This window comes from Hydractinia symbiolongicarpus, chromosome 15, assembly GCF_029227915.1.
Source record: "Hydractinia symbiolongicarpus strain clone_291-10 chromosome 15, HSymV2.1, whole genome shotgun sequence".
In the NCBI taxonomy this organism is placed as follows: domain Eukaryota; kingdom Metazoa; phylum Cnidaria; class Hydrozoa; order Anthoathecata; family Hydractiniidae; genus Hydractinia; species Hydractinia symbiolongicarpus.
In genome coordinates this window covers 3,027,947-3,055,881 of record NC_079889.1, presented here as the reverse complement: position 1 = coordinate 3,055,881, position 27,935 = coordinate 3,027,947, and the positions used below count along the sequence as shown (strand labels likewise).

The 27,935-nt window shown below is 32.8% G+C and overlaps 1 protein-coding gene across 1 annotated transcript; it reads left to right on the top strand.

Moving 5' to 3' along the window:
• Window positions 1-219: 219 nt before the first annotated feature.
• LOC130629095 (rho GTPase-activating protein 39-like) lies at window positions 220-27,935 on the top strand. The gene is made up of 16 exons (XM_057442200.1): window positions 220-389; window positions 4,070-4,171; window positions 5,752-5,890; window positions 10,779-11,462; window positions 11,611-11,936; window positions 15,992-16,065; window positions 16,345-16,580; window positions 19,838-19,975; window positions 20,633-20,705; window positions 21,381-21,528; window positions 21,697-21,826; window positions 22,133-22,246; window positions 22,634-22,791; window positions 23,275-23,427; window positions 23,805-23,913; window positions 24,066-27,935. Exons 1-16 carry the CDS (start codon window positions 379-381, stop codon window positions 24,258-24,260), a joined length of 2,790 nt encoding a protein of 929 aa, XP_057298183.1. The 5' UTR covers window positions 220-378; the 3' UTR covers window positions 24,261-27,935.

Here is a 27,935-nt window from a genome sequence, read left to right as displayed (position 1 = left end):
TGACAATGGCCTGATTCTGGACTCTTATTTTCATGCCACATTTGACACAGAGACAGGGTTTGGAGCAAAAAGTATTGTGGTTTTTAAATTAAAAATTATTAGCTGTAATTTTGAAAATATCCATATTTAAACAACTTTAACAAGGAATTTAAATAAGTGTCATTTACTTAATTGCTTAATTATTTATTTGTTTCCAAGATTACACAAGGAGTTTGGGAACAAGTTTACATTTGTGTTAAACATGGCCGACCTGGGAGGATTGGAAGGCTAAAAAATAAAAGTTAATTAAGTTGCAGCAGAAGTAGTGGAAAAGTCTGCGTTTTTTTATATACTGGCAATGTTTTTTCTGATGTAAAGGAGTTTATAATTGACAGAAACATGGGAGAAAGGTAAAAATATTGTTTTGTCTGTCATATTGTATGGATTTAAAGTGCATACTTAAGGAGCACTTGACTGCTTCTCATATTTTTTAAAACATCTTTAGTCCAGTCAGTAATCTGCTTTATAGCTTATTAAAGTTGGATTATATTTATTTTATTACAATAAAAATGTGTTATTCTGAGAGGTATGGTTGACATTTTTGATATAGCTATATATATAACTCTTTTTCTAACTTATTTTTTTAATGATTCTTTTATCGACTTTTTGGGACATTCCTCCAGCCTTAAAATTTATGATTTAATTATCTGCTACCAAGTTTTACACAAAGACGACACAAAGCTTTAAACATATACCTTTCCAACAAAATGTCCAGAATGTGATTCAGGGAATGTAATCCATTAAGTTCGTTTCCACCGTACACCTTCTTTTTTCTGTTGCAATTTTTTTTAAGCTCTTAACGCAAACTTTTCTCTTCCATTCCGTGTTAGCATCAATCTAGGCAGTACATTTTAAATCTTATGTATGACAAAAGTCCAAATTTGATCAACGGTTTAGACTGCGATTGTCAGAAAATTAGTTTCTACTATATTTTTGAGTTTGCAACAATATTTTCATGTTATAATAATTCTTGCTTTTTTAATATAAAAACAAAATATAAAAGTTTTCTTACTCATGTTAAATGTCATTTTAATTCACAGTATCTTCCTTTTTATATTAACCAGCAATCAATTTCAAGAGAATGTTTTTAAAATCAGCAGAAATTAAAAACGTACGAAATTTTCAAAATGAAACCACCTGTTTTATTTTATGTGACTTATAGTGTTTTGATATTTTCCCGGGGCGTTCAAAACATTTTCACTCGCTTATTGGACTATCCATACCATCAGGTTAACTCGCCAAAATTATTTTGTATAAGACCTCTGACTTGATCCCTGGTTATAGCGCCTACCGAACAGGGCCAATCACCCAATTGGGCGAGTCAGCGTGGCGGATGCTAACTTTTTATTACGTGAGTGGCGCTTTGGAGCTTTTAATCAGTCAACCGAGTATTTCTCCCCCAATCAATGTTAGGACATAATTCACAAAAGTGTTGGCCTATCTTTCCACATTATAAATGGGTTCCCCTGCTCAGAGTTTATTTTAATATGTGATAAAGCCATTACATCAATAACATGTTTCTTATGTCTTCAGCTAGCTAGCACTATAGGGTATTAATCATTATTTCTTTCACAAATAATTTTTACATTAGCTTTTTTGCCTTGGCTAGCCTAATTAGTGATATTTGTCACCCAAGCCATTTGTCACTTAGCCGTTTTGGTGTATCCTGTAAGTATGCAGTAGCTCTATCGTACACGTAATAAAGACTCACATATACTTAGTATTAACAAACTAGCTACCCTTGCTTCCAGCATGTTAGCCAGAAACAAATAGTATTTTACCGTGTTGTTGATCCAACGTAAATAAGCATTAATAGTGCCAGAATGGCATGGTGATTTTTTTTTTTTTAATTGGTAAATCGGCGCAAAATACGCACATGAATTCATATAAACAAAATTGGCCTGCACTTTTGTCCAGTGGCTTGCCCTTTTACAAAACAATTTTTTTCACAAAAAGTACTCACCTGATCCGGGTAAGTCTTAACTAATTTGGAAGTTGCAGACTAACCCGATTGGGTGATTAATCATGATCACAGGACACCTACCCGATTGGGGAAAGTGCCGTACTGCCAGAAATGGTAAATCTCTTGATTATCTATATCTTTCTATTGATGAGTTGTTTACAAAGTTTTGTATACGTGTGTGTGTGTGGACGTTTAGCCGAGAACGATGATAATGTGCACCCTGACAGGCAAGAAAAGAACAAATACGTAGGCCAAGGTGGCTACTTTTTGTCGACTATTACCTTCTCTGTTTATAGATAGATTTTACTAAATTTAGCACCCATCTTTTTGTGTCATTTCAATATCTTCAATCATTATGCCCTATAGTTTATATTTTTTACTGGTGCATATGCTTGGACATGTCAATTGTTCTTGATGCAAAATCAAACTATGTTACCCTGCAAATCAACTATTTTGTGGTGTAATTTTGTTTATTTAGGATTGAACAACAAGGAAAAAAACATCTTTTTGTTTCATTGAAGTAGGAGGGCATAAAGAAGAGCCCACAACAAATTCAAATTGTAATATCTTGTAAATAACCTGCTCAATTTGAAACTGTGACTAATAATATTTTTATGATTGATGTCACGATTTATTAAACAAAATCAAAATCACTGCAGTAACCCCTTAAATGGAAACTGTTAATGTTTATAATGCCAACGTGTAAATTGTAAATTGCATGCGTAAAATAAAAAAATAAAAATATTTTAAATAAAAATAAAAATAAGAAAAAAAATAAATAAAAATAAAAAAAATAATAAAAAAAAAGCATGTGTAAATTGAATAGATTTTAAACATAATATGAATGCATTGTAAAAGCAGACCATGTTTTTAAAAATTAAAAAGTATGAAACTCTATTTAAAAGACATGCACAATTTTGTCCTCATAACTCCTCTCCTCAAAATCAAAAGGTCTCCTTAATTCTCCTCCAATTTTATTTTGAAATTTAGGTTTTCTTCTTACGTCTCCACAAATATATTTTGACATTTTGTTATTTTTTATATTTGCTAGTTTTTATATTATTTATTTTAATCGCCACAATTTGTGGTTGCTGTGGCCTATAAACATCACATCTTTTGTTGCGTTTGTATTTGAAGCAAAGTTTCTTAGTTATCTTTTGTAAGAAAATATTGAGATGCCAGTCTGTGTGTTCCTTCATTTTTACAAGTGCAAGTTTTTCTCCTCAAATCTCCTCAATTTTGTTAACAAAAGCACCTCAGAAATCACAAAATCTCCTCAAAAGTCCTCAAATCTCTCAAATTTTGTTTTGAAAAAAAGAGTGGGAACCCTGATTATACAGCATACTTTATTAAACATTTGCATCCACTATTTTTTTTATTAAAATTGCCTTAAAATTAATTAATTGTTATTTTGGCTGCTTGCTTTAATGCTGTAATGCATCTTTTGTATTTCTAATAAAATTCTACTTATTATAAGATCATAAGATTTTATAATTCAATATGTCTTGATCAGATTTGAGATGTTTTTATGAGCATGTGCTTTGCTCTAGTTTCTATAAAAAAAAGTTAAAACTTGTATATGTATAAAGTGAATTAAAATAATGTTCAGGTGATTTTTTTTACATTTTATTTTGTAAAATGATAGGTTATTTTAATATTGTCTTGTTTTGTGTTCTATATCACATCCTTGCAAGGGTTTTGCCAGAAGCATGCTTTTATGTGTGCTTTATTATTCATCTTCTGTTAAAGTTTGTTATGCAGGTTTTTTAAGAGATGATTTGGGGTGTCCCTGCATTGATCAACTTTTTGATAAGTTGGCATTCTGCATGTAGGCTTTTTTATTGCTGGAAGATTGTAATTTTTTAAAAAAAATTGATATATATAATAATGACTGACTTGTGTGTGTAATTAATGACACATTAATCCATCTGGGCATGTGTTTTGTAAACACCTATGTATGTCATCGCACAGCTTTTTTGAAACAGCAGGCAATGCTTAGAGTTTAGTTAATCCATGTATATTGTGGTAAATTTCAAAGAAGTGTGACAATGCATCTTCTTTTTTTAGATTTGAATGGGTTGAAATCATTGAGCCAAGTCGCCAAGAGCATATGTTTGCTAATTTAAAAACTGGTCAATGTTTATGGGAGCCACCCGATGGTGTGATTGTGTAAGTTGTAATTTTTTCAATAGTACCAGGCCTTTCCATGAGTCGCGAGAAATCGCCCGTTTAAATGCTCATTACCCATGCATTCTACTGCTCGCATAAATATTACCATTTTGAGATAAGTGTAAACATTTTTCTCAAGAATTGATTGATCTTTTAAGTGAAATTCCTGCACGAACTCTGAACCTGAAACTTAAAAGATATTTGGTGTGATTATTTTCCACCCATCGTGCAACTCTTCATTCGCCATTTTGTAAAATGTGTGCAATACGGGCATTAAGGCGCTTTTGTTGCTCAAGGTGTCTTTGTTGCGCATTCATTTTGCAGTAGAAAATGGGGGACGTTTTAAATTGTGAACCCCAAACATGATGATCGAGCGTCTACTGGTATAACGACTCTCTCAATCTTAACTTCCTTTTCTACATGTCCGAAATAGTATGCATGACTATACTGTCGTTTTCATAAATTTAATGTTTATTTCTCAGGTCATCACAAGCAAATAAGAAAAAATATGCTTCCTTTTTTAAATTAAAAAAAATCTCTGTCCACATGGTTTAAATAAAATTTCAAAATTCATTCGGAAAGTTCAGGTAACACATCAGGTACATAGAATTTATGTGGGTTTCGTTTTTAAAATTGTTTGAATAACAGTTGCGGCATAAAGAAAATAATCCATTAAATTTGGACCTGCTATGATTTCCAAAATCATAATCCATGATGAATTGTCTGTTCCGCCGGTAAGTGCAGGTTACAGACTTGCGTCATCCGTGCCCCATCGGCATTCACCTCTGCATTAGTTAAGAACCGCGTGGCTGGATTTCTTGTGTAAGTTTTAACCAACGAAAGTTCGAAACGAGCTACGGACATGTCCCACCAAACTGGAAATGTGGCAGACGTTTTAATCACATGCCTGAAACGATTTAGGTGTGTGCCAAGGCGCATGCCTCTCCTGAAAAAGATGCTTTGAGAGACTGAAATGCAAAGTTTTTTTAGCAAAAATATGGCGAGCAAAATTGCTCGCGTGGACACTATGATGTGAGCAATTAATTGCTCACGGCAAGGCCTGAGTATGTCATCCTTATAAAAATAGTCGACACAAAAAAACTTCAGTGATACATATGAAAATAATAGGATGACCAACCTTTCTTTAATTTTGTACAAAGGAGTTTATAGATTGACTGTGAAGTGATGCGATCACACTTCCACGCCTCTACACACACCTGAAATAGAATTTTACGTGCTGTTTTAAGTTGCCCATGTTCATGTTTACCTGAAGTTGTGGCAAAATTCAAGAAACAAAACTCAGACGAATTGAGGAGCTACGGAAACATGAAATAACAAATCTAATTATATATTTTTATCTGCTTTGTTGAAACAAGACGAATCCCCAGAAAATTTAATGAATGGGCAAACCTGTGATATTTTGCACTGGCTACCAACTATTCTATTCAAAATGAAATTGTGCTATGGAAGCAATGTTACAGATGCACGAAATTTTACTTTGAGTGTTGTCATAATGTGTTTTCATGTTATATGTTATTCCTGTGTTCTGTTAATTACTCTCTTTTTTTTCTCTTTCACAGAAAACCAACACATGAGAACCAATGGTGGGAGCTTTATGATTCTAGAACACGTAAATATTATTATTACAATGCAACATCACAAAAAACTGTATGGAGACGACCAAAGGATGGGGATATAATTCCATTGGCTAAACTTCAGGTAATTATCGTAATGCTCTGATTTATTTTTATTTCCCTGATAATAGAAATTTTTCACTTTATAGTTCCTATAGCACTAAAAATAGTTTTAAACTAATGAGTTTGTTAAAGTTTCAATCTTTCTAATTTCTGTTGGCACGTAGCAAATGCTAATTTAGATGTTGACTTCAAACCCAATTTAAATATTATTTGTTAAAGTCTATGTCTGAATCTTTTAACTGATTTTTTATACCATTTTAAAGCTTTGTTGTTTTTATCGAAAATCTATGTTATAATACCTGTATACTTCCGTCCGTCCGTCTGTCTGTCACGCATAATGGTAGCTTAGCTGCACAGGTAGCGAGACGCATGCAATGCAGTATAAAAAGGACGGGTGAACCCGTGGATTTTTCCACGGGCTAACGACTAGTCTTCTTAAAGTGATGTTTAAAACTGAAAAAACAGCAAAAAAAAGAAATAAAAAGGACTATAATTTGCATGTGCATTACTGCTATAGTCTAAACAATTTGTGGCTCCACATGTTTCCAGACATTGACTGTTGTTGCTGTAAAAGAAGTGTCCACTTCTGAGTTTATGTAGTTTGTTATGAGAAATTATGTGTTGATATCAATTTTTTTCCTTGTCTGTTTTGATGTGAATCCTAAGAGGAATGTTTAACTTTGAAAAAATGAAATTAAAGATTAATGACTAAAACATCAATAACAATGATTGCTAATTGTTAATTTGTACATGGTATTCTTTACAAGACAATATCAATTAGCATAATTTAATTATAAAATTTTTTTCAAATTTGAGTTAACTATTATACAGTACCATTCAAAAAAGTATTCTCATATTTTTTCATTCTATTCTGCAATTATTGTTTTTTGTTTGAATTAACTTTACTGCTTATTATGAAAATTGAATGGAAAAAAGATTATATTTACAGGAACTAATTTAGAAAAAATATATATAGGTGTTAAAATTGTAGGGATTTTATAAATGGGCAAAAAAAGGATTTCCAGGAAACAATGAAATGATCCCCAGCAGTTATGTTTTTAATACATTTGAGATCTTATGTTGGCAAAACCTAGTCATTCAGAGAAATAATTAAATGAGTATATACCACAGTGATGCCTACGTTAATTTTGCTCAAATTAGATGTCTCTAAATCCAAGTACTAATGTGCAAGTTAGATTGAATCAGCTTCTGTTATGCCCATCTTTGTCTGTCCTTTTGTAGATTGGGCTAACTTACTGATAACTGATTTTCAGTTTTAATAATAATAATTTTTGTGAGATGTGTTTCTTTTGTAGTGTGCATTGATGCACATTAATTGAATTAAAAATGAAAAATTAACATTTTGGAGACATCAAAATAGATGTCTCCAAACCAAAATACCAATGTCCAAGTTGGATTAAATCAAATTCTGTTTTGCCCATTTTTTCTTCTAACAGATTTTCAGTTTTAATAATAATTTCTGTGACATGTGTTTCTTTCTTGCCATTAATCTCAACTTGATAAAAATGGTTTGAGTTATTTATAGTTGCTATTTCTTGTCTCCAAAATGTAGTTTCCGTTAGTCCAGAAAAAGTTCATTGCACAACACTTTTTGTGACTAAACTTCTGTAGTGTGTATTTGATAATGCACTTTAATCAAATTGAAAAAATTAACAATGACAACTTGTTTTTCTTTTAGCCATTTTGAAATTAAGTGTATTTGTTATTTTACAATCTAAAAAATGTTAGGACACATTTCTGAAAATTATAAAAGACTTGAATTGATATTTCACTTTTCTTAAACTGTGGATTTCTTAGTTTGGCACTGCTAATTACAATAAAAAGCTCTGGGTTTGGATACTAACTTGGTAGTTTAATAAATCATAAAAAATATACAGAAAGGATTGTACTCCCCCTAACCCGAATACTTTGCATTCAGTGGTGAAAACCGCATTTCAAAATCGTTCGAGAAATAAGTTTACTCCCCGCATACTTTCTTTGTATACATTTGGCTATACCGGGTGGGTCAGGGATTTACAGGAAAACACACATTTTCAGTTTCTAGCTGTAAAACTACTTTCACTTGACGTCTGATTAAAAATGATACCATTTTTAAAAACTACAAGTCTCATGCTTTTCAGTGGTGAATACCGAATTTTAAAAATCATTTTAAAACGTCCAGCCAGGTTACAGCAACCAAGCATTTTTTAAGAATGACATGTTATTTTTCTTTTTTCTCTCTAACTCCCTTACATGCACATTATTACATATTTTTGAAGAAGTGGAGAGTGAAGAAATATAGGCTGTTCTCTCAAGCCTAGCATAGCATAATTTAGGTACAATTTAAATATGATTTGAGTATGTATATGCAGCAGAAGATTTGCGATTGATTTTTTCGTTATACTGACTTTCCCCAATATTAAAACTAAAGGGAGGTGAACATGTAGTCAAAGATTAAAGTTTCCTAAACAATTTAATAAATTAATGGACCGTTAAATAATGTAACTTTTTGGTTGTATGTTGTCTTGTCTTTTGTTTTGTCTTTTGTTTTGTTACTTAGTGATATAATTTCTTAATTTTTTTTAATTTTTATTATGGTTTGGGTTTATTTTTAGTTCACTATTTTAACTAACAACTTTCTTTATTATTACTTTAAAAGTTTCATTTTGCATCTATTTTACTTTGTAAGCATTTAATTCATCTTGTTGATCAAAGATTGTTATAAATAGCAATCACTTTTTTATGCTTTTTCCTTTTTCTTATTATTCTTTATTATTCTAATCTTTAAAACATTTCTGTGTAATTTTTTTAAATTTTTTTTTATTATATAACTATTTTAATTAGTACAGTTTGTACAGTTTTATGCAAGTGTAAGAAAAGTTTATTTTTGAAGTTATAATTTTTTAAAGGGCATCACATTGGAGATGGTTGAAGGTATATCTATGTTTTCTACATGTAACTAACTTTGCATAAATTTTTCCATCTTTTAATACCATTTTGTGTTTTTTTTCTATTTTTCATTTTTTTAAAAATTTATTTCGGATGTTTACAGTATATTTTAAAATCCTTGCTGCTTATAAGCAATTTAATTCTTGTAAAAATGAACACATCTTTTTTTATTGACAAGAAAGTGACAATAATGTCTTGCTGCTATTTTTTTCAGCTTAGACCAAGATGCATTATATAGCTGTAGTGTTCAAATCTAAGTTACTTAAATCAGCATCCATAGATCAATATTTCTGCTAAGGATGACTTGTTTGTAACTGTGATGCTTAATTTCTGTAATTAATTGTAACTGTTTAATACATAGTCAATATAATTGGCTTGTTTTGTTTTGCTGAAGAAGGATGTCCGTTTGCTCTGTTAGTTCAAATCAATATTTTGTATGTATTTATAAAGTTGGGTAAAAGAAAATTTGAAAATTTAGATATGCTTTTAAAAAGTTATCTTTAGAAGGTTTTTACAAAAATGTTTATTGTTTTAAATGATTCTTTTATTCCAGACAAGAACAACAACAACAATAACTTTTTTTGTAAGTTTTAACAATCTTTGCTTGAAAAAACGGAACAATGTTACCTAAGCTTAAAAATGAAAAAAAATGAGAATCACTGATTGTTTCGTTTTTCGGGAAATTAGGAAAAAATACACAAAAAGGATTACACGTAATTCATTGGAATCCAAAAAGATTTGCATCATTACCCAACCTGAAATAATCTGTTGTATAATATGCAACAAAAGACGTTCATAATAAAACCATTACCAAGCCTTACCTGTTTATACTAATTATTCTTTTTGTATTCCGTTTATGTTAAGTTGCCAATTTAACTGTTCCAAATTGCAGGTTATGATATGAATAGTTAATTATAATGGAATCGTAACTGTTTTCATGGTAATGACATGCTAATTTAAAAGTTTTTTCTTGTTGTTGTTGTTACTTGGAAGGAGAGGATAACAGAAGGTGTTATGTTTAAGATGTGGCTCTGAGAGGAATATTTTGTCATTCATAAAAAGCATGTAGGAGCTTTTTTATTTATTTAACTTCGGGAGAGAGAGGATAAATTTGTGTTCTTGTTCAGATATACAGAAATTGCTTGGAGTTTTGTTTTACTGTATTGATTTGACTGTCGTTATAATAAACTTTGTTATAAATTGTTCAGTATAAACTGTTCAGTGCTCGTTAAGCCGAGAATGACAATGATGATGATGATGATGATGATGATGATGATGAGTGCTACAATTTTTTTTGGATTTGGATGTTTTATTCAATGTGTTAATAGAAACCTTGCATTGCAGAAGCAAGTCGTTTTACAGAAACTTAAAATAATCTTTCTTAATGTCTTTCTATTTTTTCTTTTTGATTTCTTCAACATGCTGGTTTTTGATTCCTTTTATTTAATTTCCTTATATATTTCCATAATTTCCTTTTTTTACATTTGATCTGCAGAATTATCTCCTTTCTATGCTAACAGGGTCCACCATTATCCATTAGTACTGGTCAGCACAAGCTGTTCACAATTTTGTTAACAAGCAGAAAAATGTTTTCTTTTTCTGTATGTCTAAATGTAACCTATGACTCAAGACAATTCTCTTTCTGCTTTAATACCTACAGATAAACCTTTTGCTTGTCTCAATAAACAAGTCAAAAAGAGCTTTACAAATTTTAATTACTTTCATTATCATACATTTAATGAGTTTTTTTTATCAAGATCAGTTCTGCTGCTAGCAGGAATGAATGCATAACTATTTGCCAATAATAGTGAAAGGGGAAAGCATTTGAATTGAAAGCATCTAAGAGAACATTCTTTTAATTCTTTGTAGACTTCTATGTTATATTTATTTCTATGTTACTATTTGTTACAAGTATTTATTTATTTGTTTTTCTTTACTAAACAAGCTTTAACATGTTGTAGATGCTGAAAGCAAAAGAGGTGGAAAAGAAGAATACGAATATTTCAAAAGAGATATCCAATACTTCCCTTGAAGAAATAGACAAAAACAATAGTGTTGATGATAAGGCATACACAGGGAAGAGTGTTAACTCCAGTGAGCATCCATATGAAGATATAAACTCGAACAGTAATTTAGTAGAACAAACGAAAGAAGCACAGAAAGCTGCCAATGAACTGCAAATTTCAAACAGTACAGAAGATAACAGTCCCATTGATTCAGGAGTAAACATTGAAAACGTGAAAAATAACGTAAACACTTCTAATAGTCTTATTATTGCTCATGAACCTGACAATATGTTGGTTTCAGAAAAGTTTCCAGAAGAACCAGTTTATCAGAATGTAAACTTTGAGGTTAGGGAAAGCAAAGAAATGGAAGCAATGCCCACCGAACATTTTGTTTCTCCAAAAAGCGCAACCTTACCCAGGACAAGTGTAACTCAACCTATTGCAGAAAAACCAAAGTTTAATTCAGTTAGAAATAAAGCACCACCAAAGAAGCCTCCTAGAACGCTAACAAACGTTGTGGTAGATCTGTGTCAGTCGAAGGAACTAATGGCTATGAAGAGAAGCCCTAGAAAGGAAACTAGTTTTGAAAATAAGGAAAATGCAAGTTACGTTGTGACTATGGAAAGTAGCCCTAGCTTAGTAAGTTGAATAATAAATACTCAATAATTTCTTGTGTCTTGCTTAATCTCAAGTAAGGATCCTTATTAACAAATTTATCTCGTTAGTATCGTATGTAAAAGAAAAGAAAAAATTCTGTTCTGAATTTCTTTGTTGCTTTTTTGTGTAGACTCGTAAATTGCCGAGTGAGAAACCAAGCCAGCCACCTACACAAAAGCCTTTAAATGTCAAGCTGGCAATGTCTGATGCAACTAATATTCGAAAAGTTAAGGGGTCTTCACCCCCACCACCTACCAGTCCAAAGCCAACATCTGTAGGATCGCCTGTACCTCCAGCCCCACCACTACCTGCTATTCCAGCCGGCTCACAAAGACTGCATTCTGTGTATGATAACGTCAACAACACAATGTCAATGTATGACAATGTATCAGACAACGACGACTTAGATGAAACACAAAACAGTGCAATGTCTACATCTCCAAGACTGCGGAACATGTGAGTTAACTCCTGTGAATGTTGTCGTAACTTTTAGTCATTTCCCTTGTACTCACAGTACTGATTAAACTCATTTGTTTAGTATTAAGCATTTGTGTAATTGTTTTCAACTTAAACTATGTTGTAAATTATTTACGGTTAAGGCCTTTACTGGAATTCATTGCTAAGGCAATCCCATACACTGTAAAAAATTGAAAAATGTACGTCAGAGTTAAAAATGTTCAGAATTTCAATATCCAAATTCACATATATATAATACATCACATATGTATGTATATATCCTTGTTTAGTTAGATTATAATTAAATATAATGAAAGGTAATAAACAAAGGTTTCGTCCTTTTATTTTAAAGTTTTCCAAAAATGCTTTTGCTAACTGGCGAAGCTCAATTTTTAATACCTCATGTCCATAACATGATAAAATAAACTGTTATTTAACAGTGGTGTTATTTAAATGTTTTTGACACAAAAGATTCACGTTGTGTCTGTGTTCTTATTAAAAAAGGAAAGTCGGCTAGACTAGACAATTGCTTAGTCAATTGCAAGTGAAATTTGACGGTCTTTCGTTGTTAAATTACTTTGATGAATTTAATCAGGAAAAATATTTTTTATAAAAAAACAGAATAAGGAAAGTGTCACTGTACCTACTGTTGTAAAACAATCTTCTTATTCTCAATTCATTTCCACAGAAAGGGATTTCCTCCAATTTAGATAACTGAACATTGTTTTGGGATTTTGTCCTGCAAAAATTTTGTATTTAGGGCATAAAATCTTCAATGTGTATACAATTTGCACTCCCTGAAAAAGTGTGTAGATTTTCTCATGTTTGTAGAACAAGTATTTTCTAACTTGTTTTCAATTACATAGGTCTTATTTAAGAACATTTATCTTGAAGGATGCCTTCAAATGTTCTTAACTTTTCCAATTTAAAGACTCACAATGTTTCTAAATTTTTCTTAATTCTCCTCTTATTTTACCAATTTTTGAAGTTTGAAGGAGCACTTTACTTTTTGTAGTGACAAAGCCTGAAATGTTTTTAACATGTTCTAAATTTAAAAACCTCAAAAGCCTTTGTGTTCTTATAAACTTCGTTCTTAAAAAAACGTGTATATTTTTTTTAATAAAGTCTGCAAGGTAAAAACGTTCTCTGCCCATATAAAGCTACACAACTTTCTATGCATGTATAATGAGATAGTATTTATAAATTTATGAATTTGATAGATTGATACTAAAGAAGAAACAGGTGACCAGTATTAATAATGTGAAGAAATGTTCTCCCTCCCTTATTGAATAATGTTTCTCTATACTTCAATCATTCAGTCCTTTTGAGAAAACACCACCGAAGGAGATTTATGTTGCAGCAGTGAATCTTTTTCTTAGTTGAGCATCCCAGCAGGTGTTGCTGCTCATTTTGAGGGAAAAAACACTTGGATTTCCTTCTCTATAATCTACCTACTTCCTGTGTACTCTTCTTGAGGATGTAGAAACCTTTAGTAACTATTCTCATGCTGTTTATAAAAGTATCTGCAAAGGAGAGTGGTTGAAGTTCTGTTGATGTTTTTTTTACAGTAAAGCTAATTCTTTAAGAAGATGAAAGTGTAATGTGGAATAAAAGAAGATCATGTTTTTTGTTTGTTTTTTTCTGTTATGTTTTCACAGTGGGTGGTTGTTTTGTTTTTACCAGTTCTTTTGGCACCTTTTAGTTGTGTTTTGAGTATTGTTGTGCTGAATTATTAGAAGTAGCCATGTGCAGTGAAAGTTTTAAAAACAAGAGTTATTACTAATGCAAACTTGGGAATTTTAGTTGTTGTTTAAGTTTAGTTAGCTCTGTCTTTATTAAGTTTTGTTTATGTTTTTATATATAATTTGTTTTAAAACTGTTATGTGGATTTGCAGGTCTAACTTGCTTTGACTTTAAGATTGACTTTTGGATGTTCCTAATGCAGCATTAGAAAAATATTTCAACTTTTGAGTTTAAAAAGGTTTGGCAATCAACACTGTGCTCTAGTTTCTGCAAATGAATTTCCTCTTTGTTTACGTTTTTATTTTTTAACTGAAAAGATATGTTATTGGTTGAACGTTTAACCTTAATGAGATCACATGCTTTTTTGTTAGAATAATTTTATAAAAACATAAGCCTTGGATTTTGCTGACAAATAAGAACAAAAATAAGAACGGCTTTAGCTTCAAATCATTGTTTTTAAAGTTTTTAAAAAATTTTATGTTATCCTGATTATACAATGTTGGGAATTAGTAATTTAATATTTATCAGGTAAAAGCCACATTTTTCGTGTTAACAACATGCTTTCTCGTCAAAAGCCGCTGTTGGTCAGATTAAACCCTGATGGCAAATCGAAACTCAGAGCAAAAGGAGAAGAGTAAATTAATACAACTAAATTTAATTTCAAAAATACTTTTAAAAATGTTTTCTTGTGCTGTATTTCTTTGCAATAAGAATAAGAAAAAGTAACACTAGAAAGCACTCTCTTTTCAGGCTTCCAAGCAGGTAAAAAAAATGTCGCATTACCAAAGTCAATGAGTCTAAATTCTGAAGTTGTGTTCTTTCCAACCAAAACAAGAAAAGAACAAACTTAGGAGCCTGAGATCAGATTCCACTGGTCCTTTCAAAAAAATGTGTAGTCAATGATTGCATAGTTCTCTTTATAAATTTCATGACTGTAATGTCTTAAATTTGGAAAATTTTCTAAACTTCATAACTGTAATATTTTAAATATCTGAATTTTCAGAATAATTATAAGATAAAGATATATGCTGCTAAGAGTTATTTAACAATCTCCTTCAAAATTACCCAAAATTGCCACAAATCTATAAAAAGAATTTGTTTTTATGCTTGTTTTACCGCTAAATATTAAATCCCACCACATTTTTATTTGTATTGATTTGATAACGACTATCCACATTATCTTCTTATGCAGAAATTTGTTTTTTGTGACTTCTACGCATTACCAAGATCAAAAACTACATTAACTGTTCCAAATAATTTATTAATTAATTTATATCTATCCTATAATACATATTTACTATAATACACATTTTTGTTCCTGACTTTTTCTTGCAGTACAGAATAATTATGGAAAACTACATCTAACTACATCATCAATCACTATAAACCACAAGATTTACATTATCCTATTTTTAACACATTGTTTTGGGATTTATCTAATTAAGCAAGCGTATATAAGTATGTTAGTAAAGAAAATGTGCAAGTTTCTGACAGTTGCTTTTAATGAAACCTCTCAGGTGCCAGAACACCCCTTTCCACCACTGCTTAATAATTTCCTGTTTTTTAATTATTTTTTTGGCTTTGTATGTTTCCCCTAGCTATTTCGCAACCCCACCCAATCTAGGGTTTCTAGTAACTCCATTTGTGTTCGAATTCAAATATAAAAGTATCAAAAAACTAAAGCCAATTCAATGCCAGTCATGAATCAACCATGCTTAGTGGACCTTTTTTGTGATATTCTGAGGAGGCTGTTTCCTTATTGATAAATGTTCTTTCAATGGATTTTGATTTGTTGCCTGTCCATGTTTTGCTTCTGCAGCGTAGTCAGACATGCTATGTTACATAGGTCAAAGTTTTTCTTAATTAGTACAAGTAATTAGCAGAGTAATTAGAAGTGTTTTTAATTTTGATTAGTTTCAAAATCAAGACAAAGAGTTTCGTTGCTAAAATGGAGTAAACAAATAGTTTTATATTTTCTTGTGAGGATAGATATTATAAATAAAACTTCTTTGGTTATGATGACTTTATGTATTGGATTTCAACAAGCAACTTTATGTGTTCGATGTTCCTTCAACAGGTACATATATTGACTTGTCAGGGAATGTTACATATTTTATAATTAATCGTTTGCAATACACGTGTTGTTCCTTGTTCTATCCATCTCTTGTTTTGTTGGTTATAAGTTGAAAGTTATTTTAAAGAGACATTAGAGTTTTGTTCAGAAAAACCCTATTTTTGTGGAATTTTTTCCAGTCATGTGATATTTAAAGTAACAGTTTTATTTTTTTTAAAAAAAATTATTTTATACTTAGATCTGGTTCATCAGATGAAAACACAACTCCCAGCGGTACACTTCTTCGGACAGAAACAGCACCTCCTGGAAATCGTAAGTGCTGTCCTGTTTGTATTACGTTTAACTTTTTATGTGACTACCATGTAAACTTTTTTGTAGGTTTTTTTTTTGATTTGTTTTATGCTTGGTGTTATTATTGTTGTGATGTTATCCTAATTTTATTTTTTCATTTGTCAGGTAGTACAGCCGCTATGTGAGTATGCGTGCTTTGCAGTTCATGTCTGTGGCAAATGTATATGTAGCTACCCTTCTTATTCTATTTGGCTAGTACATTTCTTAGTTGCTTCAATCTGGTCATTGTTTCTTTTACAGGTACATCATGTTATGAAAGACTAAATGATGATGATACGCCAAGTGACCCGCCATCCTCATCACAATCGCCACGAAATCCACACCAGTCAGATTCTGATCGATCGCCTCCTGCCAAGCGTAGTCCATTGACCAGGATGAAATCAGATCCATCTGATATGGAAAAGAAGGCGAAGCTTTCAAAAATATCTAATGCAGTTCATAATTCACAATTCCGACCAGTTTCAATGATGAATTTGGTATGGAAATAATTATTAGGCTTTATGCTATGTATTTATTATTTATATGGTACTCTTGGTAACGTTATTATTATGAGTTTTTAAGATTGGAAGAACCGGTATCATCATCATCATCATTCTCGGCTTACCGTCCGTTTTCCACTCTAGCATGGGTTGGACGGGGTATATTAATGACCCAACTTCCTCTGTATCAAGTCTGTCCTTATAACCTCCTGCCAAGTCTTTCTCGGTCTGCCTCTGGGCTTTGCCCCAGGAACTATCAAGTCTCTACACTTTCTTACCCAATTATCCCTCTCCATTTTTTCCAAGTGCCCCAGTCAATGCAATCTTCTTATCTGGAAAAAATATTTAATTGTACGGATACTTAGGCTGCTTCTTAGCTCATCTGAACTTTTTCTGTCTGTCAGACTGGCGTTGCACATCCACCTGACCATTCTCATGTCATTCCTTTCTAAACGGTCAAGATCTTCCTGCTTCACTGCCCATGTCTCACTACCGTACAACATAACACTTCTTACACAGGCCTCATACAACCTACCTTTTAACTCAATTGACAAGACTCTGCTAGTCAAGAAAGGAAGTAACTGAACTTTTTCCAAGCAGAACCTATCCTGCAACAGTTCTTCCAACACCCCCTTCACTGCCCAACATATCACCTAAGTAACATAAGTTCTCAACTATCTCTAACGAGCCACTGTTGTACATCATTGAAGCTGGAAATACTTCATTTTCTACAATCTAACCTTTGCAACGCTTGCATACAAACTGAATGTCAGCTCTTAACCTTCCACCAATACTACTGCACTGCTTATGTACCCAATGCTTGCAAGTCTGACGAAAAATTGAGTTACTACCAACCCCTTTCCTGCAAACTCCACAAGGCCACTTTCCAACTACAAGGTCACACTTGGCTGCAATGCTACTAATCATGACTTTAGACTTTGCTGTGTTCACCCTTAGCCCTTTCTCTTCTAGTCCTTTCTTCCACTTCTCAATCTTTTCAACTAATTCTTCCATCGACTCTGCTATGAGAACCAAATCATCTGCATACAATAACTCCCATGGACAACCTGTTCTGAACTCCATCGACAGCGCTTCTAAGACTAGAACAAACAACAAAGGACTATGTACAGAACCCTGATGTACACCAACATTTACACTAAATTCATCACTAAATGAATCGTTAAACCTGATACGACTTCTAGCATTCCTTTACATAGACTGTACCATCGTAACTAGCCACTCATCCACAAATAAATTTTCTCATATTCCACCAAATAACTTTACGTGGCACTCTATCAAAAGCCTTATCTAAACCTACAAAGGCAAAATAGAGATTCTTTCTCTTTCCTAAATACTTTTCCTGAAGCTGTCTGAATAAAAATATTGCATCCGTAGTGCCACGCCCAAATGCATCAAAACCAAATTGCATCTTATCTATATATCTCTAAGTAACTAATCAATCACTCTTTCAATAACTTTCATTACTTGATCAACCAACTTCAAACCTCTATAGTTACCTTTTTCTCGTGCATCATCCTTGCCCTTGAAACAATTCACTATTACACGTGACTGCCACTCACTCGGAATAGCACCATATTTTATAATCTGATTAGCAAGACTTGTAATAAGCTCAACTCCAATATGTCCAGATGCTTTTACCATCTCTGCAACAAAACCTGATACTCCTGCAGCCTTGCCAATCTTCAATTTCCTAATAGCCTCCACTACTCATTCTGTCTTGATCTGCATAGCTGGCCCTTCTACAACATCATCATCAGACAAATTATCCTCATCCCAATCACACTCAGTGTTAAGCAACCTCTGATAATAATTCTTCCAAGCTACCCTTTTCTCCTCCTCTGTGCTAGCCACAACACCATCATTACGTATCCACGTCTCACCTACAACATCTTGATTAGTCTTCTTATTTTGCTTTGCTATCTTAAATACCTCATTGCGCTGGTCTTCCCTTCTTAACACATCTGCAAATCTGCTTCTCTCTGCTTCTGATTTTGCCTTATACACTGCTGTACGAGCACGACGCTTAGCTTCTAAGTAAATATTTTTACTACCACCTGACTTCCACTTTTTCCAAAGTTTCCTCTTTTCCTAACTGCTGAACTTTTGCACTAAATTGTCTTGCTACAATCTCTTTCTTCAGCTTTCAGACTTTACGATGGGGCCTGTACTTTCCCTTGGATTCTTTAACACTCTTCAAGATAATATCATAAACCAGCAAACTATGCTGGCAAACACACTCTTCCCCCGATATAACTTTTACGTCCTTCACCAATTTCTTGTCTGACTTTCTAAACAGGAAGTAATCTATCTGTGTCTTACAGCCACCTGACTCATGTTATCAGTCTACTCTGTCTCTTACTAAATGATGTGTTGCAAACCACCATGTCCGTTGCCATTCCAAACTCAAGCAATCTCTCCCCTTCCTTATTTCTGCTTCCAAATTCATAGCCTCCATGCACACCTCTATAACCTTCAGATGACTTTCCAACATGACCATTAAAGTCGCCGCCCACCATGACAAGTTCAGTGTCTCCAAACTTTGATGTGACTGGTGTTAACTCATCATAAAACTTATCTTTATCTTCCTCACTGAGTCCACAGTGTGGAGCATAAACTGACAGATAAGTGACAATCCTATTACCTATCAAAAACTTTATCACTATGATACGACTATTAACACGCATAACATCTATTACTTTCTTTATCCACTTCTCTGCAACGAATATGCCAACATATGCCTACATATCCATCACTATTACCAATCCAAAAAAGTTTATACCTTGCCCTCCTACCTTCCACAATTCTCACTGAAGCTCCTCTCCACCCGACTTCCTGAACACAACACATATCAACAGATCTACGTTCTAACATTTCAACTACTTTACCTGCTCTACCTCTCACAGACTCATTTGCTTATGACACATCTAAGTTATTGAGAAAATTTTGCTAGCATTAAAATCCATGTACTGGAGGTTTTGTTGAAACGGGTTTTCAAAGCGATAAATACTTAGGCCATATTAATTCTTTTCTCTTCAATTTCATTTTTTCTACCATACATTTTGACCAAAATTTAAGCTGCGTACATTATTTAACAAAGTAACATTCCTCCAAAAGTGTTAAAAAAAGCTCAAAGTGTACTATCCTTTATAATGCTTGAGATGCTAATGTATCTCTATTCATAAAATTTTCTGTTTTTCTTCGATGTTTTATATTTTATTTATTTATTTTTTTAGTCATCAGGTTCGTCGACGTTAAAAGCTAAAAGGCTTTCTTCAGAATCAGACATCCCTGAAAAAGTTCCATTAAACACTCATCGTAGGGGTTTATTTAGAAGGAAGATGTCTATCCACAGTATGTTGTCATGGTCAAAGGTAAGTTGTTCTTTTTTAATTTTATTAAGACCTGCTAGTGCTACAAAAATTAGAATCAAACTTTGCTTTTCACATGGTGAAGTTAAATTTGCATTAGATGTTGAATTAGTTCAAACACTTGAGAAATGCTTCACCATTTTTATAAGCTATACTGCAATAACTGTTGACTAATGTAATGAGTACCTTCACTCCACCAACTCCTTGCATTAAGAACCTACTCTGCAGATTTGCAAACTTCTTGCACATGTAAAACCTACTTTGCACCTACTGTGCACAAAATAGAACTTACACCATCTATTTAAAACCATACTCTGCACGTGTAGAACCTACTCTGTACGGACATTATAGAACCAACACTGCACACACTAACTACTCTGTGTATTTTGTTTTCATTATACACATTCAGGACCTATCTTACACGTGTAGTAGACTTTAAAAGCTTTTAAATTTACTACACACCTTGTACATCAAATGCCGATTCTGCATAAAACTTAAAAAAATGTGTTGAACGATGAACACTTTAAATTTAAATTATCAAAACACCCTAAACAATTCATAAAATTTGTTTATAATTTAAATTAGTCTATCATGTTATTACAGTACTTGTTTTTTTTCAAGATCTCATCCATCCAAACCACTTTCATTTTTGTTTTGCAGACTCAAATCAAGAAACCGATGGTTCTAACAAGAAATAAACAATTACGAAAAGACGCTGTAGACGTGTTTAAACGTAAGCTTACTGTTTCTCTCGTGTTTATTGTGCGTCTGCCCAAGGTTGTTCTGTTAAAGCGTGATATGCTTCAATTTTTTTTTCCAAACCAACTCTGTATCAACCAGTATTTTTAAAGGAAAAAAACTGACTCATCTATTTAAATAACCAAGCCTTATTTTTGAGCCCTTGATATCTGGTAAAGCTCAAAAATAAGGCTTGACAAGGCATATAAAATAAAAAAATTTACGAAAGATTTCTAAACTTTTGTGCATCTTCGCACTCCGTTCTGGCTGGCAGACACCTATTGAAAATGTCATCATAACACAACTCAACCATTTTCATCCTGCAGAAGAAGTGTGCGCTAATATCCCTAACCATAGTAATAAATACAAAAACAGTAATATGTTCTAAAAAAAAAATGCGCTCAATTTCGAGCGCAGTGGAAAAACCTTGGCACCGTAACCCGAATTACGTTTTCGTGCTTATTCTTGCATCACTCTAAAATTAGGAAGCCATTTTTAATCTCACTGCGAGGCGCGTTCACGCAAATTATTAACATTTATTTTAGTTCCATGTCTATATAATATGGTTCTTCTCCAAAAAAAGTTTACGTGCAAATTTAACTATCCTGCCGTCCCTTTTATAACGGCCAAAATGGTGGCAGTCACGGAATGTGTCTTCTTCTTTTCATAGTTATACTTCAATACATGGGTGACAAATCTACGAGGAAGAGCTTAGACACACTATCCGTTGACCTGACAACCAGAGGATGGAGCACTCCGGCTTTGCGTGACGAAATATTCATTCAGCTGTGTAAACAAACGACTCATAATGAAAAACCGTGAGTATAATGTGCTTTTCAAGAGCACCTACGAAGGAGACTATTTGGAATATATACTACGTGTTTGTTTGTTTATGTGGTGTGATCCCAAGCAGAATATTTCTCAATGTAAATCAACCCTCCTGAGTTTTTTCTAGAGAAATTTTTATATTTTCTTTTTTCTCTTAGGACAAGTTTAAAACGTGGTTGGGAGTTAATAACAGCTTGTTTATCAATATTTCCCCCGTCTAGTAAATTTCATTCCTATTTGGAAGGTTATATATCCAGAAACCTAGATGATGAATCTAATAATCCACAGGTAGCGTCACTTTCTGTCTAATTAAATCACTTAAATTTATTTTATTTTTTTTGAAATTTAGGTTTTCTTCTCAAATATTTTTTTGACATTTCGTCATTTTTTATATATGCTAGTTTTTATATTATTTATTTTGAATCACCACAACTTGTACTTGCTGTGGCCTTCAAACATTTTTTTTTTAGGTTGTGTTTTTATTTGAAGCCAAGTTTCTTAGTTATCTTTTGTAAGAAAATATTGAGATGCCAGTCTGTGATTTTTTTTGTCTCCCGCTATCTAAAAGTTCTACATTTATTTATTTTTTTGCAGGCACAAGTAGAGATGTATGCGAAATATTGTTACAAGCAGTTAGAGAGAATCTGTCAAACTGGTGCAAAGCGTGGTCTGAAGGGTCCCACCGTAGACGAAATACATGCAGCGATTGTAAGTGAGAATTGTGTTTATTTATTTGTATTACGTTTTATGTGACCAAAAATTGATGTTTATCTTGCAACTGTATTTCTACATTACTCCAATTCGAAAAAATTAACAGCTTCTATAACATTTAAAAAGAAAGGATTGATTTTAGGTAACTTCATTTCCTCCTTAAATTTTAGCAAAACCTCCTAAAACATAGAATGGTTCTTATACGTATTTAGTGTTTTCACCAAAAATTTGACTCTAAAACTTCTTAAATTCTACTAAAATGTCCTAAAATTACGAAGTTATTCGTTCTGGTTTATTTATGTATCACATTGAGATTTACCAATAAGAACGGAAAACTTTAGACCGGTAAAAAGTGATCAGTATTTTATTTGACTTCAATTGTAGAAACGTGTGTTCAACCCATCCTTGTTCGGTAACGCACTCGAAGATATTATGGAAATGCAACAAGAACGATATCCTGATTATCGGCTACCGTGGATTTTAACTACTTTAACAGACGCTGTTCTAATACAAAACGGACTTCAAACAGAAGGAATATTTAGGTAAGTTAAAATATGTAATTAAAAGGGAAGTAAAGGGAAGTTTATATCCCGTAAGGATTCCATTCTATCGCCTGGCTATTCTTCCCCTCTGACTGTAACTATGTTACGTTGCTGCCAAAGATACGTAACATTTAATGTATGCCGAAGTGGGGACTCGAACCTACAACCTTAGTATTACGGGCCGAATTTCCTACCGCTATCCCCTCCCAGATGTGTTGGCCGATACAAAATTTAACGTAAAGTTGGTGCAAGATTTTTTAATTTGAATGTTTCTGCGAAAATTATTCAATCTGTTGGCTTACACAAATTTAGAAGCAAAGTCGATGTGATTTCTTTTAACTTAGTGCTCACTCAATATGGCTATTTTAAATTTAGTTGATAAAATTATTAAAGAAAACACGTACGTGTGAAATTAAACTCGTACTTTTTTGCGAAAAAAAAATAGTAATACGGTAATGCAAGATAATTTAAATTATTTTTTAGAGTTCCTGGCGATATAGACGAAGTCAACTCTTTAAAAGTGATGATCGACAACTGGAATTTTCCCGAGCATCTTACAGACCCGCACATACCGGCTTCGCTCCTCAAATTATGGTTCCGTGATTTATTCGAGCCGTTAATACCGCAAAAGTTCTAATATCCTTTTCATATTTGTTTTTTGTTACGAGAATTTTGTGTTTTAAAAAATAGCGTTTTCTCAGGTGTCTTCCCGATCAGGAATGTTTAAGAGCGCTGGGAACGAGACTGTTTTTCTCAATGGTTTTGATATTGTCTTCACATTAGTCGTTAGCCAGTACCGTAGCAAAGCCGATAAAAATACATCGCCTTTGCCAAGAAACAATAGAGAGAAGAATGTGTTTTGGAGACCACCAGCGTGACAAGAAAATGTGCTTTAATGACATATTGGTTTCTTTATCTTGTCTTTATAAAGTTGATTGATTATTAAATCTATTTTGAAGTCAAAACCGAGGCTGACAAAACAACATGCTTTTCCTTGACTGTGTTTTGTTTACTGACCAGTGTATACACAACTGCGATAATCAAGACATCTGTTTAAACATCGTCAATTCTTTGCCTCCCTTAAACAACCTGGTCTTCTCATATCTTATTCGTTTACTGCAAGTAAGTGAGTCCAATGAGTGTGTTTTCTAGTCTTTTTATACGAGCTATTTATATGTTAGGAAGAGAAGGTTTAAATCCTTTAACGTTTAAATATTTCATGCTGTAAATACATTGATTTGTAGAGAGTAGATACACGGATGTTTCCTTTTTAGGCTTTTATGATACCAGAAAATGTTAGCATATCGAAAATGGATGAGAACAATTTAGCGATGGTCTGGGCGCCAAACTGTTTGCGTTGTCCCTCCGACGATCCGCGGGAAATCTTCGAGAATACGCGCAAAGAAATGACGTTTTTACGGACTGTAATGCAATCATTAGATACGAGTTTTCTGGAAGGCGTCGTGTGATTTAAAATTTAATTTATTATATCTTATATATATATTATACATAATCGAATTAAAGTAATGCTTTTCTACTATGGCGTGGCGCCCATGTAGTCGCCCTACCGTGCCCAAGTCCGCAGTTCTGGTTGATACCACGTGACCTTAATGTAACACCAATCGATGCATGCGTGAAAGGAATTAAATAGACAACAAACAAAATTTGTAAAAGTGGTACTTTTAATGAATTATGTCCCACTTCGTGCAGCAGTGAGCAAAAGCTCTATTGGTCATTAATGGAAACTACCCTAAGAATTCGTTTTGTTCTTTGTTCAGGTTTTGTTCAATATATTAATAAAACTACTTCGAATACAGTACTTTTTAAATATCTTGTATCTACTATCATGAAAAGAAGTACTGGGTTTGAAGCTTGTGAAATTATTTTTATATATTATGACGCAGTCAAATTTGCACCGTGTTTAAATGCACTGCTAGAGCCGCACTTTTTTTTAAATTCTTATATTTAAAGAAGTAAAGTAGATGTCCAATCCTTTCTTACGCATCTCTAAGTTCGAAGTATATGTTTTCATTGTCGGACAATAATATTCTAGTAAAATCCAGCCCATAAAATCCCCATTGGCGTAGAGTATATATGTATTAATTTATGCAGCGCTAATTTATGCCAATACACTACAGCAAATAATTTATCAATCGTGTAAATTCATGTTTAAATGTCAGTCTGAGCGTTTTGTATACTTCATAAAAAAATGTCTAAGAAATATTTGGTTTTCTTTCGTCTCTGGTCTGCCGCTCTTACCCACTATTCTTGATTTAACTGCATGTTAGTGCGATAAAGTACACGTAAAACATCTGCGAGTGAGTGTGCATTAGCACTTTTGTAAGTAACGAGTATTAATTATTATTTGGTGTAATTTTTGTATATATTTGTCATTTTTTTTAAAACCTGTAAAATTCATGAATTTTTTTCCACGATAATAGAAAAGCAATGTGGATCGTGCTGTAATTCTTTTTTCTAATCGCCCAGGGGCGGGAGAAGACGGGCGGTAAAGGGTTGCCTTAGTTTTTTTAGGACAGAAAGAGGTGAGGCTATATCCCCGAGACCTTGAAATACTGGGTTGATGTCCAGCGGGGAATAGTCTATCATTACCCTTGGACTCGCATTTATTGTGTCTGTCAGATTGTCAGAAATGTATAAGACCTAAATTTTACCCTGTGTATCTGACAAGGGAACCGCCTGTCGTACGATAGAAAGGCTTAGCATTTTTAACTACTATGTATCCTCCTAATGATACGTCAAATTTAGGTTATTGTTAGCAATTGCATGTCTTTTTTTATAAGAAACGTACTTTTTTGGTTTAATCTGGATGTTTCTTAAATTTTATGGAGATTCTTTTTAAATATTTGGACTCAACTCCTGTTTTATAGCGTTAAAAATTCTTTTAGCAAGATACCTGCCAATTTATTAACTTGTCAACTTTTTCAATATTTTGCGAGAAGTTGAAAGTACCCATCTTCTCCCTCCTTTCCCACTTTTTCAATGTCGGATAGTCGCTGTAACAGTATTTTAATTTTGAGATATTAAGTAGAAAGGCCGTAAAATGTTGAGGGAGTAAGGAAGAGAGTAAGTTTTGGTAAAAAAAGACTGATTATCCTATTATTTGTGCACACGATTGTCTCAGTTTTATTGGACTTTTTGCAAAGCAATTGAGCTTCGCAAGCGAAGCGAAATTGTGGAGCACGTTTGCTACGCGAAGTATACCAAGAGAATTATTGAGATTCTCAAAATTTCGATAGAAAAAAAATCATATAAAATCAGCTTAAGGAGATATGACTGATATTTTTTCTCGAATAGGTAGGTTATTTTTTTGTCTAATAGAACAAATAAGTTTGGACCAAGCAGCTCTTATAAATGTTAGCTAAAAATGCCAGTAAATAGGCTTTGTACCCCCCTACCCCCCGTCTTTCGTACCCCCCCCCCCCCGGCTATCGGCTAAATTGAATTATCGTGTATTTTACAGACCTAACACAAATACATAGTTTATACCAAGTGCTGATAATAATTGGCTTAGCTGGCATGCTATTTCTCTTAATATTTGCACTTGGAAAGCTTGTATATACCTTTTGAAGGCACATTATATTAATTTGAACGTTTATAATGCGCAAAAACGTGTTATATTTATGGCTTCTTTAAAAAGAAGATTTTAAAGTACCAAATTATCAGCTTGAATTGGCATGTTTGTGGTATTCTTTTCATACCGCAGAAGAAAAGTGAGTTGCGAAGGTATGGGTGATTTGAAAGTTATATTTACGTTTTTTTCCTTGGTTTGATGTAGCTAGCTAACTAAATTACTTTTTGGTGCCTATGGCCACCATGGAAAATTATTTTTGCTGTCATCCTTCAATCAAATCATTAGCTAGCTAGCTAGATAGCTACCTCTAGCTACAGTCAGAAGAAAATTCAATTCATAATGATTAACAAAACTCTTTTTTTAAAATTTTATTACACGATTTTTAAATATTTCCTAAAACTCAAGTTGCTTCTTTTTTTTGTTGCATCGTGGAAATAAATTTAAGTCACCAATCCAAAACTAACGGGAAAATACCTCTTTATTCTTTAAGGTATTTGCTCATTTGTGGTTAAAAACTTTTGTACTTTTGCTACTAGGGTCTTTTTACTGATATATGTTCTAAATCTGAACTATTTTATCAAATGGTGCCTTTACCTGGAAATTCTACTTTGTTTACCTACTTTCGCTTCTTGTTAAATTCTTCAACACTCAAACCTATAGCAATAAATTTTTCAAGAAGTTAGCTTATGTACGACGTGTGAAGTCACAAATGACCAATTGGACTTTTGTTCGATAATGGTGGCAACCGTTAATGTAATTATTGTTTTTGTGAGATTAAGTTTGGACATATATAAAATATTTAAAAAAGATAAAAAAAAACTGGCCAAAAAAGCCATAAGTATGAGGGCAACCTTGAGCAAATTGTTAAGTACAATTTGTACTTTCCAAATGGAAAACAGTGCCTTCAATTCTTGTCTTGGCCACAAAAAGTAGTGATCTATATTTTATGTGGTTAGCCTCATTAATTGCAATAAATTTACCGTGTCAATTGTTCCAGGAGGGACAACATGGCGGTTCTAGAGTGCTAAAAAGTTTCCATTTGAGCTACAAAAACCCTTTAAATTTCTGTTCATTAAGGAACAGCTGTTATATGGGATTGAACCCATATGAATATGAAGTGAACGCTCTACCGACTGAACTACCAATCCCCAAAAGAAGACAACCCCCAAAGTAAACAGAGTTGCATTACTTTATTAATTCTATCAAGCATGTATCAATCATATTGTATTTAGTAAATAATTTTTGAGCACTCTTTCCCATAAAAAGATATATATTTGTAGTTTAGAAATTTAGCTCTAAATATCTTCTCTCAAAGGCACTGGATTTTAATGTATTTAAAGACTTTACTATATATATAATATAATATACTATATAAAAATGTTTTCTGTTTCTTTTTAGATTGCGTACAATGAGCGAGAGATGTTATCTTTCAATATGTGAGATAAAAAAAAGAAGGCGAAACCTCATCCCGCGTTGTTATTGTTTTTCTGTCAAAAACTTGAAGCTGTTTTATAAATCTTGATAAAGTTAATAAATTGTTTTCGTTTCTGTA